The 14,361-nt window shown below is 40.2% G+C and overlaps 1 protein-coding gene across 8 annotated transcripts in view; it reads right to left on the reverse strand.

Moving 5' to 3' along the window:
- The window catches only part of KANSL1L (KAT8 regulatory NSL complex subunit 1 like), a 61,627-nt gene that overhangs the window by 7,845 nt on the left and 39,421 nt on the right, over positions 1 to 14,361 (reverse strand). For all 8 annotated transcript variants that reach the window (XR_008467861.1, XR_008467862.1, XM_054210256.1 and 5 more), the window contains 6 exons: positions 11,133 to 11,295; positions 6,921 to 7,031; positions 6,370 to 6,507; positions 3,958 to 4,082; positions 2,411 to 2,535; positions 1,379 to 1,433 (listed from right to left, as the gene is read on the reverse strand). Coding sequence is in view for 6 of the 8 variants with exons in the window: in XM_054210256.1 (XP_054066231.1) it covers positions 1,379 to 1,433; positions 2,411 to 2,535; positions 3,958 to 4,082; positions 6,370 to 6,507; positions 6,921 to 7,031; positions 11,133 to 11,295 (717 nt within the window). In the remaining 2 variants the exon portion in view is untranslated. The remainder of the gene's footprint in view (positions 1 to 1,378; positions 1,434 to 2,410; positions 2,536 to 3,957; positions 4,083 to 6,369; positions 6,508 to 6,920; positions 7,032 to 11,132; positions 11,296 to 14,361) is intronic.

Genomic DNA, 14,361 nt, shown 5'->3' on the forward strand with positions numbered 1-14,361 from the left:
CCTTCTCACTACAAAAGAAGCTCAGGCATGTTTCCTGCTAGCAGAGACGGTACCAAACCAAAAGGCGGTGGTGGAGCTGACATAAACCTGACCACCAGATTTCACAAGAATTTCTGAAGCACGTGAGAAAACGCAGGGACAGAGTAAGTTTTCCTCTTCCTTCCAGCCCAAGAGTATGGTGCCAAATGAGTGCAACTCCAGCAGCTAGGGACCTGACACCATGATGCTCTCTGAAAGGAAAGGTTAATTTCCATGCAGCAGGCAGCTACAGACCTAGTACAACTCCAGGGAAGCTAGTGTCTTTGTGGAGACCGTATTTTCTACCCCAAGGGAGTGGCATAAGGATTTAATTTGTTGACTGTGTTTAGCATAACCTTCTGTACTGCTACCCAAATGCAATCTTTTCCACTACTAAGGCACCTAAACACCGTTTGTAGAGATTCTCTGAATAAGGAGCTCAAGAATAGATATTGCGGATAAAGGTATGAATACAAGTCCTACAGTTACACCACTTGATAGTGGCCTGTAGCAGAGACTGGAGAGATGTCCAAAGGACAGCAAAACGGGCAGGTTTCTGGAAAAGGAGCCACAAAGAGATTGGAAGGACAGAAAAACAGCCTAGAGACCAGACCTGCTGGTACATTCACACTAGGGTTATGAAATGCCTCAAAGCCCTACTTAGGGGAGAAAGGGACCCCCAGCTGCAAAGTCCACAGACATTCCCTGGGAGAAAAAGGCAGATTCTTATGTCTGGAGGAAGCAACAGCAGCACACGATGTGCAAACTTAGCTCCAGAGGCAAGCAGGAAATGCTGAAGGTTACGTTGTTCCTGAGAAAGCAGAAAGAAGAAAAGTTTGCTCCCAACAGGAGAGTTGCAGGAAAATGAACACTGAGAAGAAAACTGAGGAAACCTGCTGGGCGCGCAGGCAAAATGCCAAATTACCTCCTGAAGAGAAACAGGCCACGGAAACTGGCCACCAAGGAAAAGGATGAGAGAGACGGACAGGCGTTACAGCACAGGCAGCCCTGCAGAGAGCCAGCATCACCACACCCAGGAGCTGGGGAGGCGGAGGCCTGACCAAAGGGACCCTCTGGGAGCGCTGACTGTGCCGACAGCCAGGGGCAGAAGAGCCAAACGAACGAGCGAACAACGATTATTAATGGAGACACTCACAGTTCCGTCATCCAACACAGGGGCAATCAGGTTGGGATAAGACACATTTTCACAATCTGGTACTTTATTTTTGAAATTTGAAACTTACCAGATTTGCATGAAGTCAGTGACTGATATATATATATATACACACACTGATTATCCCAATTATATATTATATCTAGTTTTATAAGAAACTGGTGGTTTAATTAAAATACAGCCTACCTCTTCTTCATCTGTATGAGATCTTTCTAAAGGTTGAAATTCAACAACTCTCCAGCTAGAAATGAGACAAGAAGAGTCAAATTAATTTATCTAAATGCTGTTTCATTATTTCAACAGTAGAGACAACTATTCTATTTCTACACTATATTGTTCATGACTCTTTCTTCAACACTGCTTGTGCTTCAAAATTGCTTTCAAATAAAATAATTTCAATTTTAAGGTGCTGATAACAGATGCCCAAAATTTAGATTTTCCTTTCCCAACCCAGTATCTAACCTTTCCTCTTCCCAACAGTCTTTAAGCTAATAAAATTAAATATTAATAATATTCAACTTTAAAGACAACATAAAACCAAATACAAATTAGAGACTTAAAATATGGAACAACTGCATCTAGACATTTCAGGCAATTTGCTAGTAAGCCACAGAATTACAGCACAGGAGGTCAATTACCCTGTGTTAGCAACCTAAAGATGTTATTTTTCTTAAAAAAAAAAAAAAGAAAAGAAAAAAGAAAAGAAAAAAAAGAAGTATCTCTAGAATCACGGATGGTACGTTTACACTGTATGGAAAAATACATTAAGCTTATTCTACTGTATCAGAATGGATAAATTTTAAAAATTTATGCTAAAACCATTTCTGTTTAATTCACTGAAAACAGTTAACTATTTTCTTAGGAAACATAACACACAAAGACACTAACCTCCAAATAACTGTTCAGAGCATGTCAGCCTTATGGCACATTTAAGGCCACGAATATCAGTACAATTAAAATGATAGAAACCCACTTCTATTTTTAGCCAGTCTGTGCATCTGCCACCTCCCTGCATGTATCAGACTTGTGCTATCAGCTGTCCAGTCTTCCCACCACTCCCGTCACACACAGTGAAGTGCACAGAAAAAAACCCAGAGTGCATGAAAAGATCATCTTAATAGTCTAAAATTATCTAACTACATGTTAAAGATATTCTTAGTTAATGTTCTCATGTTCATTTTGGTATCTTCTTTGCAGCTAAGGAGGCCATGAACAAACCTTGGGGTAAGGATTTCTTTGTACTGTAGTTTCTCCAACTTTGATGGTGCCACCAGAGACATTGGAATAACAATGTTGTCTATATCATAGGAGCTCTCGCTTCTCAACCTCCTCCTGGAGTTATGCTGTGTAATAGAGTCAATACAAGATGAGATTCATCAGCTCAAATCGCAGGATCTACATGTTAGCTAAGAAACATGAGAACTGCACGAGGAGACAGTCTGTAACTTGAACACATTTTCTAGTGGCTTTGTGACTTCTGACTTTCCCCCGCCCCAACAGAATCTCAACAAATCTTAAAGCTATCTCATCTCTGAGCTTTACTTCTTGCTAGCATGACTCTTACTGAAATCGGTGGGAGTTTTCCTTTCTTGATTTCGGTTACAGTTAATTCTGAATACTTATGTGAACTTTGAAGTTAATGCATCCTTCTTCATAACGTTCAGTCTACGAAGATGACCTTCTATAATCTATCTACTAACCCGTAGCCCCAGTGGTGCTTCGGTATGATACAATTAAGAATCCCAAAAGAATGAAGCTACATTTAGTAGTGAAGAACAGCCTACATGGAAAGTGGTTTTCTGGAAGACGTGCGAAAGACAGAAATTGAATTGCTTTGCCATGATCATAGTGGGATTCCTGGTGGAGCTCTTTGCCCATTAGTGCATGGAACCTACATGGGTCAAAACCTGAAATTCCTAGATTGCAGGAGAAAGCTTAGTTTTAAACCACGGTACATTCCATATTACATCATCTCAATTTTTAGCTGAATGTTAATGGAAGCAGTCTATTCTAAAATGCTCATTTAGGTGGTTTTTGACGATGGTCTGCTCAAGCAAGGGAAAAAAAGGAGGAGTGTGCATTGTCAAAAATGTGGGGGGGATTTAAACTCAGCTCTCCAGGACTCATCACCAGATTGAAACATGATGACTTGGAGAGCACCAGTACAACACTAGGCTTGGCAGAACTGTGGGACTGAAATCTGAGCATTATTATGAAATTCTTAATGAATTCCAATAAAACAAAGTGTGTTTCTGCAGGGACTTCACTGAACCAGAGCTGTGCTGCTCTTAGCAATTTTATATACCAGAGACTTTGCCTGTAACTCTGCAGAAAAGGTTTTAAATAGCGAAGCTGAGAGTTAACAAATTCTGTGACTATATTTGCACCATGAGGCCATTTTATGTAGCTGCACCAAGAAAAAAGGGTCATAAGAGCCCTTGCGTAAAATTGGGAACACAAATCACAGTATATTAATGAAATTTGGAATAAAAAATAAAAATGAAAGGCCCAATGCCAATAAACTAAACTTACACTCCAGTTATATGATCTGCAAAATTCTTTTACAAGCAAGAATCTGTTTTAGGAACACCACATACTCAATCTGGAATAAATTACTTAATGTAATACACTTAATTCACTGTAAAATTGCTCTGTACTGTAATTTAACACTAAATTAGATGTAAAAGGCATGTGGTTGTGGATTATTAGTTTGCATAACTCTCTGTTGATATTTCAGTTAGGACAGCGATACATTTTTGGTTTACCTGTGATGAAGTGCTGTGAGTGGGCCTAGACATCGCATTGACATTGGTCGCGGCAGTAAAACCGCTATGGGATTCTGGTTCCGCATGTTGAAAGGAGAATGTCTCAAACCTAGCATTACGTTCGCCTGTCACAAGAGATAATAACAACAAAAATGCATACTGGCTGTTGTCTATTAGACTAAAGATATTTTTCCATACAGTAATAGTAAAGTCATTTCTAGAAGCCCACAGCTAACCACTTAGGATTTAACTAATACTAAAAAAAGCCATCTAAATAAACACTTGTTACTCATCCTGTCATTGTTCCACAAAACTCATCCCTCTCCTTCTATGAAGGACTTCTACTTGTGGAACCAGCTTCATATGGGCAAATCCTGTTTCTCTTTTTGGAACCTGCCGTAGACTGCACAGACAGCAAAAGCAATCACTTGGAGTTAGCGGAGCGCTCCAGTGTCCCTAACGGTGCTCCCTGACCTGGGCCTGCAGCTCACTGATGTGCCTGTTCACCAAGCGCTCACTGGAGGCTTCTTCCTTGATAAAACAAAACCGGCAGCAAGGGTAACAAATCAAACTAGTTACCACCTATGTGTGGTTTCTTCTAGTAGTGATCCATCGCTACAGCCAAATTGTAATTCTTGTTTTCCCTTATTCAGTCCCAGTGTAAACTGCATTTAGGGGGACTTGGAATTTAACCACCTGTGTTCTGCTTTCCTTCTACCTTAATCGCCAGCAAGAAAAGAGAACTCAGATTTAATATGCAACTAGTAAAAAGGATCAGTGTATTCCAACATGGAAAAAGAGGTAAGACTGATCCTAAAGACTGTGTCGCACAGGCTGGGTCAAGGACATGAACTCTCATCTCCCAGGCAGCTCTGCAACTCCCTGGCACACAGCTTTTATTTTTGGCCTGGTTCATCAGGCTGACCTTCCCCATGGATAATTTCTCCTAGACAGAGCCCAAATTAGGAATAAATATGTAGTACTACACCCGTAGCACTAATAAACTAGAACTTCTGCTGCAACTCATGAATACACCACACAGCAGTTTTCTGGCATTGGGAAACGATGATCCTCATGATAAAAGATTGCTTTTTTTCTTTCATTAACTCAAAAAACTAAATACTATTGGCAGAAGACTAACTGTAACTTCAAAAGGTTTACAGCAAGAAGTTTTCTCTCTTCTGGATGCTCCCAAGCAACGCCAATTGTTGATTTCAGTGTGCTTGATAGTACACTTAGGGAAACCCGGTTGCCAGAAGCAGTGTCAGCATCCACCTTTTGGGCACCAGAGACTGGTTACGGGAGCGGGTGGCGTGGCAAAAAGGATCTCTGATGGTGAGAAGGGGACAGGGCACAGCACCCCCTGCAGACAGGCACAGGGCCTAAGAGAAGACTCTGCAGCAAAGGGGAGGACCGTAATGCACAAGGTGAATGATACAGAGAAAAAAACAAACAACTTCATCTAAATCAGAGACAGTTTTCAGTCTGTCCAAAACCACCTTTTATTCTCTCATGTAACTTTCTAATCAATAGGGTTTTTTGGTTTAGGGTTGTGTTTGGTTTGGTTTTTTTGTTTGTTTGGTTTTGGGTTTTTTTGGGGTTTTTTTGGGGTTTTTTTTAACAGATTGTAATTTTTTGTTAAATCATCTCTGCAGTAATTTCCAGAACTCCACCTCTATTGCAAGATTAACTAGCAGTTTTACCTGGATATGCAACAGAAGTTTATTTTTCCATAACGTTTTATTTCTTTACAATGGTACACTGAATTTTTTGTCCCTAAAATTATCACATTATTCTACAGAACTTTCAGGGCACTTTCTATTAACTTACCAAGTGCTGAAGTAGAGGTTTAATGGCTTAAAATATAAAGTTAACAAGGGTGAAAACACTAATTATATGCACTGACTACTTGCAAGTCCTCTTAACAGTCTGGAAGGAAACCAGAACCACAAATGGCAGTATGCAACAAATGAAACATAGCTGACCAGAGATGCCAGGAATAGTAAATGTTTGGTTGGGCACACGATTTGACAGATAACTTTGCAATTCACTCTGTTTCTCTGACTACTATAAAAAAAAGCCCTTCATATTGGAAATAATGACACCCAGTATTAGAAAAACACAGCTGGGCTGCTGAGCAGTTTCCTTTAAGAGTATTCCAAAAATAAAATTCAGAAGCTGGTCTCGTTTTGTAATATATACTCAAGAAGAAAGAGAAAGATTACTATGCTTTAAAATAGTACGCTATTTTCATGGTGTCATAACTACATTTCTTCATTTCTGTAAAGTTTCATACAGTAGCCTTTTTGGAGACAACTTAATTCTCAAAAGCCCAGTGACAACAAACTAATTTATACAGAACATATTTTTAAAGAAGGAGTGCCGTCTTAAACAATACCATTTTTTTCTTACCTACTGCTGTCTCACTTAGATGTCTTTTCTTTCTTCCTTCCGACAGCGGGTCAGATGTTCCTGACACTGACGGAGATTTGGAATTAGATAAACAGGCACTGCTCCATTGTTTGACAGAAACATTATGTTGATTATAGTCTAAAACAGAAAAAGCACGTATTGAGTTGAAAACTTATTTTCCATTGGTGCAATTTACAGGCAATCTCAACTGCTGAACAATTTATAATGGAAAAAAACAGATTTCTGATAGGAATCCAGAGTAAACAGCACTGCCGTCAGGCACCTGTGTCTGCAGAGAAGCCATGGTCCAAACTCCCCCCGCTTGTATTACTGCCCTCCCACGACTCTGATGGGATCATTTCAGTGCAACAAGAGAACTTGACACTATGGTCTGGGAAGAGATTCCTCCTCCACCTAAAGCCTTAGCCGGTTACCTTTTCTGATAACCTGCTTTGTGGTGAGTTTATAAATTGAACCTCTTCAGCACAGACAGCATGGGCAAATGAATGAAAAACAGTCTTGCAAATATTAAAGTATTTTTCTTTACATACCATTGTCTGGAGATACTTTAAACTCCACTCCCAATGATGAGGTATCAACAGGTTCTCCTTTGATGTCATCCTTCCTTAATAATGTTTCAAAATATACGTGAAGAGGAATATCTAATAAAAAAAAAAAAAAAGAAATCCAAAGGGAATGGAGTCTACATCAGAAAGATGGCAACCTACGTGCCAATGAATTATGCATCATCACTAAAGGCCTAGGAATCGATTACACAACACTATGTAATATGATCTATGAGCAATATTGCTGCCTCCAGGCCTTCAACTCATGAAGAACGGCAGCACCGAGTAAATGCTGCGAGGACCCATCGCTTGTCTGTAGAGCAGCAGGGTCTTCACACCGTCAAGCTGAAGACAATATAGAAAAACATGTCCTGAGGCTGCTGAGAGCCAAAGGAAAACTCGATGACAATATCCAAAAAAGCCCACCCAGACATTTCAAAGAGGTGATTTTTGCATGAGTAAGTAAGAAAATTTGAGGCAAGGTAAGTTACTGTATGAATGCTCACATGAGTATCTCATATCATACTCTCAGCAAGACAGTTATTGTATGAATGCCATCCTCTGCTACAGGCAAAGAGCTGAAGTCTTTTCAGTCAGTTACGTAAGTAGTATACAAGATAATTTCCAGTAACTGCCTGGAGGTAAGATCTGGAGGTACCTATCTTTGTATTAACAGGAAGTGAGAGTTATGCCATGGTAAAACCAGACCCATTTTCAGCTGTGAAGCGACACTGCCATACATACTGACCAAGGCAGTACGCTTAAGTGGTTCCGAACTCTCCAGCGCTACACGCTTCTAAGGGCTGACAACTCAGATCAAGGGAGGACTCAAACCTAAGGAATGTTCCCAAACAAATTCCAGTGCAGACACACACACTTTGCAGATTAACAACACTTTTTTTGGTGTTCAAAGTTGAAGCAGGAAAGAGCAAGGTTGTCTTACTCTGTGGAATAAACTCACAGTTCCTCCAGAATTGTTCTTCGTCAAAACAAGCTCTAGAGGGTATCAAGTGAGAGTGAGTCTGGGATCTGCCCCGCTTGACCAACTCCTGCACAAACCCCACATGGTGGGGAGCACACTGTGCACTTCTCCTGTAATCTGCAAAGCCTTCAGTTCAGCCTTTCGGGTACAGGTAATGAATGCTTTTGGAAATTGTTACTGCTGGGAACCTAGAGGTAATTTCAAGGTACATTCTTCTTTCCCTCTCCAGCAAAGGCTACAGCAGGGCAATGTAATTCATTCTCCGAGGGAGCTCTAACCAAGAGTTAGTCTGCAAAACATCTCAAGTGGTAAGGAATTTACCCGCTGTTGTAAGGCAGGAAGGCTTAAGAAAAATAGGTCTCTGTCTGAAAAGCCTTTCCAGAAAAAACATTACAAGACATTACAATTACAAATTAAGTAGAAAGAAATAATGTGAACATAAGAAGCAGGCTTGACATTCAGAACAAGAAGAGGTCTGAGGGCAGGGACAAAGGGTGGGCATTAAACAATTTTTATTTACATACAACCTTAGCCTTATATGCCTTCAGGACCTGCCTGGACAGAAACTTTCAATAGATTTTGTTAACTAAAAAAAATAATTTATTACAATTTGATATGGACCTAACTAGATATTTTGTCACAAGACTAAAGATGACCCGGAAAAGATTGTTTCCCCCCAAGGTTTTTGCTGCGTCTCCTATTGTACTTCTGAGTAAAACCTAAAGTAGGTCTGAAAAGTTTATTAGTTGCAACATTTAAGTAAAGAAATAAACAAAGCATTTCTCCTGTTTTTTTTTCCTGGGAAATCACATGGATGTCTCAGATTTTTTTTATTAAGTGCTCCTATATCTTAATTAAAAGGGCAGGAGCATTTGTTCCAGTTTATCGGCAGAAATACCAGAAACCCAAACTTCTTCAATGCAAACTACAATTTTCCAGTTATCAGGGTGCAGATTTAAAGAGATGCTTTTATGCTCAAGGGATGCTGCAACCATTGACATACTTTTGGGTAAGACCCTTGGTAATATGGAAACTCTGAAGGCACGACTTAGAACCACAGGGACAGTTACACTTCCTGTGTACTAGTGGGCCAGTCCCACTGCACTGTATCACTACGTTGCTTGCAAATTCTCCTCTGAAAGTAAAAAATAGGTACAAGAGAGAACAAGATCGGAATCTTGAATTTGAATCCCTCCTCACAAACTGAAAAATCAAACTCCCAGAGTTTCAAAATAGAACAAATACCAGTAAGATATTTTAAAAAACAGAGGAAATTAAACCAAGAACCTTTTTTTCTACACTGCTGAAACACTTTTTTTATTCAGAAGAAAGTGGTAAAAGATGTGGGCACACCACAAGTAGTATTCTGAGAGAAGTTATCCCTCTGACAGGGGTAACTAAGGAAGCTGCAAAGAGAACATGAACCTGAATCAGCCTACCTGACCAAGTTGGAAATTTTCTAGCGTGCATTTATTCACAGTAATTCTTTCAAATGAAAGAAAGTGACAGATAGACTAGTGGTCTTCATGAGGAAGCACAGACTAGAGCCTCCCTCAAAAGCAAGGACTGCACCTGAGCAGGAGATAGGAGTCTAGCGCTTTTTTCCTCTCTCAACTCTTATTAGCAAGACTAAGGCTGCCCAAAAAGAGAATAAATATTCCTCAAAAGAAAGATGTTCTTGGTATTGGAATGAAGCTAAAATATTATTTTTCTTCCTCCATCCTTACAAAGTGACCAACAGTAACCATGATGCAATCCACAGCCTTTCAGTTTTTTTCTTTTCACGATGATTAGATTAGTCTTTTTTTCTTGCTAAACTTCCTAGTCTCCCTTACAAGGTAGGAATAAATGCAAAGGGTATGGTCTTATATGACTATCCTTCAACAGACTTCTAAAGAAACACTTAAAAAACCCACACCAAAATATCTACAGTGCGGTAGAGTGAACCTTGCATAGAAGCGGCAGCAAGGAAGCAGTGTGATGAGCGAGCCAAGCTGGCAGTCCCCCAGGACACGTGTGGGGACAGCTCTCTGCAAGGGATTTGGGAACTACCATCTAAACCCCCCCCGGCTCCTGCCCAGCTGGGTGGTCAGAGCCACAGGGTAAGTGATGGAGAGTGTGCGTAAAGGAGAAAGATTTAGGAAGTGTTTTTCTCTCTTCTCCACAAGACTGGAATATTTGCTGTGGCACTCCTGGAGTGAGTGTTTCCTTCCCCCTTTCTGCTCCTCAAAATAAACTCCTTTTTATCCCATACATGGGATGTAAACCCTTGTAAACCTGCAAGAGTTGAGACCTTCTCAGGAATCCATGTCCACACTTGGGTCTTCTCTACTGGCCAGTGATGAGTTCTCCAAACCCAAGACTTATCTTAATGCTTGACCTCCTAATAGCAGGCTTGAGCGTATACACTGTCCTTCTGGGAAGACGGTGAGTTTGATTAAAGACTTAAGCAGTTCCATGGAAGTCAGTCTCACATTCAGGATTATTCTGTGGCAAAGAAGCCCCCCAGAACAGCAGAATTCTTGTATTGGTCAGCAACTACCTGGCAATGGGATTTTCTTAAAATAAAACACCCAAAATCCCAACAGTATCTGCTGGCATCCAGTCCCTTCTGCTGGTAACAGCACTTAATATACTACTTGGGAGCACCAAGCGTTGTCAGGTTGCACCTGCACTAGTTTCAGAACTAATAAGAGTCAGAAAATCCACCTGCATTATCGTTCAAAAAGATTAAAGAATCAGATGACAGAAACCATAAACTTCAAAAGATGACCAAAAAAGGCTGATTATCACAAAAACAATTACAAAAACTAAATAAAGCTTTTTCAGCCTAGTCCAAAGGGCCTGAACTGAAAGTTGCTCATGAAAAGAACACAACCAAGGTATGGTGATGTGTTGGCACAAGCACCATTCAAAGGGCTAATGCTGACTCAATTAGACACACCATGAAACACGCAAAAACTACCTTAACCAAAAACGTTCCCCTGACCAGTTTTTCTTGGTTGTACTCACGTTACTGGTATTAGAAATCTAGGTTCATTTTTCAAATGTCAGGATGAAGTCAAGATTTTCATTTATTCTAAACTCATATTTTGCCAGAGTAAGGTTTTCTGTAAGAAAACTAAGTCCCTCAAAAGCAAAGTTAGTCCATAAACTCTACAGCTCTCGCAAGCACAACCACCCTCTGTTAGGGGCACTGCACTGGAGTTACTTACCTGAAGGGAATGATAAGACCGGATGGAAGGAAGAGTCCAGCTCTTGCACATAATCTAGTATTCTAGATTCTGCCCTGTACTCACTCCTGCTGAAAGCTGGGGCTGGTACCATACACGGCAACTGAGTTTTATATGGAAAGGAGGCATCTCTAGGTGGCGAAGTCTGGAAGGATACACAGAAATAAAGGTTAAGTTCTCCTTTACTCACTTCCTTCACATTAGACCAGAAGAAAAATAATAATCTGAGTGACACTCTTCAATATGAGAAGAGGAAAAAAAAATTCCTACAAACTTCAGAGAGTCTAAACATGACTTACCTCCACTTATCATGGACTATGGCACACAATACAAACAATCCAAAAATACCCTTCAATTAGGGCCAGGAAACAATCGAAGTTTCCAGAGAAAATGTAACATTATGTATCATTATGCTGATATATCCTATGACAAACACACCCCCCTTAAAGTTCCATTCCAGCACAACAGCAATGATATAGATGCACAAACAAAACTAATACCAGACTAAATACAGTGGTCTCCTCCATTTATCCCCTCAATTTTAGTAAAAGTCTTACTACCAATACTGCGAGGAAGTTTGAACTGCTACATTTTAATGCAAGACACAATATTAAACATTTTGAGCACACCGTATACTTAAACAAAGCAAAGTCTTTACCTTGTTATCATTTCAATATCAGATAAGCAACACACACAAAAGAAAGTACAAAGCTATAAATGCAGAGGGGTGCACTGAGGACTGATTGATTAATAGGTAGTAAGAGGAATTACTAGAAAGAGGAGAGCTGCAGAGAAAGATTGATTTAGCTGCTTATTTGAAAGGCTTGTGAAAGTACGGAAGGTAAGATAAAGGCTTGCCCAGAACTGGTAGGTGTGAGGTAGCAGGACACTAAGGCAGGGTGAAAATGGGCAGGACTAAGCAGCAGAGCACAGGCAATACCCTGAGCTCTGAAAGACAGAAGGAAAGAACTGAATGTGACACTACAGGGCAGCAGCCAACAGTAGTCTGTGCTCCAGAACAAGCTACAAAAACACCGCAGGGAAACAGTGCTGTTTATGCCACTCTCAGCCTTACTGGATACTGGCATTATTAACCCCAAAGGTACTGACACTTTTAAAGGCTTCCACTGGCTTTTGATACTCTGACAAATGCTGCAGAATCCTCTGAAGGGTAAGGGAGGGAAGGGGGGCACTGGGGTAATTTGAGGTTCTCAGCCCAACGCTGTGCAAACTGCCATATTTATCATCTCCTGGAAAAGGATTTCAACATAAAAAAACCCCTGTAAGAACGGATATAACAATGGTCTTCTAGATTTTTCTTATGATATTAATGGAATGGAAGGAAAACATCTAGCAGTTGCATCAGAGGCAGGACGATCAAACGAACGTTACTTGTATTTTTAGTACTTCTACTCTCTCAATCCAAGAAATCTCTTTCTGCTGTTTCCTCCTGTCTGAAATATTCCAGCTGGCAGCAGTGTCACTCATCCGTCAGTGATGCAGGGATTATGTCCACCATATAAAATCCCCCTCCACTTACTGAAATCAGTTCTTCTGTCAGATGGCATCAGTATTCACAACCCACGCTAAGGGAGAAAATACCCCATTAAAAAGTTCCCCTTCCCATCTCTTCCCTTCTTCTCAATCAACGAATTCCCCATGCTGTCACTGTGCTGCAGCAACTATTAAAATCAAGTAAGCACGTTATGATGATGGCGCAGAGGAGACCCTGTGGTAGTGGTGGTTGTTGTATTTCACTTTTTTTTTTCCACAGGAAAACATTAACCGTCCTAAATCCACCTTGATCTCCATACACAGGTGTACGCAGAAGTACTTTCAACTTAATTTGGAAAGAATTCTTTTCTAGCCCAGGACCCTTCCAAATCAAAGTTCTGTTACTTTCCTGTGACAGACATACGGGACTCTTCATCTATCAAATTTCAAACATCCACGAAGTGTTGGCAGACCCGGGACCTGTGTTTGAAAACACTAGAGGGATAAACCACTAAAGCAAATTTAATGTTTCCCATTACACAGACCATTAAACTAAAGCTTTAAGGTAGTTGTTCCACCTTTGATGCAATAAGGGCATGCTTTTCAAAAATGCACAAAAGCGCATTCCCTCTTGATATTTGGTTTTTAGAAATGAACTAGCTTCCTGAATCTTCACTATTTAAGCTGCCACTGAAGCCTCCTTTTTTTGCATTTTTTTTTTTTTTTTTTTTTTTTTTTTTTACAGAAATCAATCCACATTACAGTAAATGATAAATCTCTCATTCTTTAAAAAGAAATCCCCAAACACTGAGCAGTAAAATCAGATCTAGAAAATATATAGGTAAGACCAACACATATGGACACCCAGTCTTTTAGTCTTGTCTCGCTTTTTCTTGCTTTAATTTACTTTAGTCCCAAACACACTCAGAATATAGCTTAAAGCCAAGCCTGCTCAAAAACATGCATACATGGTCAAATAACCTCCACAATCTCAATCTATTTTGAAACAGTATTAAAATCCAATCGCCAGCATTGGTAAATGCCAAATTCTTTTCCTCATCTTATCCGTGGTGGGAGTTATAAAACCTTATGCCTGAATTTGTACGTTCTTTCCTTGAATGCTCTGGCATCAACACCTAAATAACTAAATCTTTCATTAAGTCAGTTTGTAATTCAAAAGAAAACAAGGACTTACATAGAAGCAAGAATAATTTTATTTAAATGCTTGTGAAGCTACTAGAAAAAAGCTAAACAATCCGCCAGTGTCTGTGTTCCAAGCTACTGGATCTGGTTTAAATTTCTGATGGAATAGTTTTCCACTGGAAAATGCTGAATTAGTGAAATCACGATGTTTGTCGGGAATGTTGATTTAATCAACTCTCGATGAAAAGATTTCTGAAGCCCTTCATTCTGGAATGAAAGAGCGTTGCTCAGGCAAGGGAAGTGCTTCAACCTTATTGAAACAAAACTGAAGGACTGTTTATTGGTAAAGTGAACTCCCCCCATTTCCAGCTCAGTATAGAACAGAGCCTACAACCTGACTGGCTTTTCCAGACGTTAATTATTGATTTTGTAGCACAACAACAACAATCCACCAAACTCATCTGAACACAGCCCCACAGATACAACCCTTCAGCCACCGCAATGCTAAGGGGTTTGCTGAAACACAAGGCACACAGCTCTCGGAGAGGCCTCTAGAGCGAGCCTGACCACAGCG

The sequence above is a fragment of the Rissa tridactyla genome, chromosome 7 (assembly GCF_028500815.1).
Source record: "Rissa tridactyla isolate bRisTri1 chromosome 7, bRisTri1.patW.cur.20221130, whole genome shotgun sequence".
Lineage (NCBI taxonomy): Eukaryota > Metazoa > Chordata > Aves > Charadriiformes > Laridae > Rissa > Rissa tridactyla.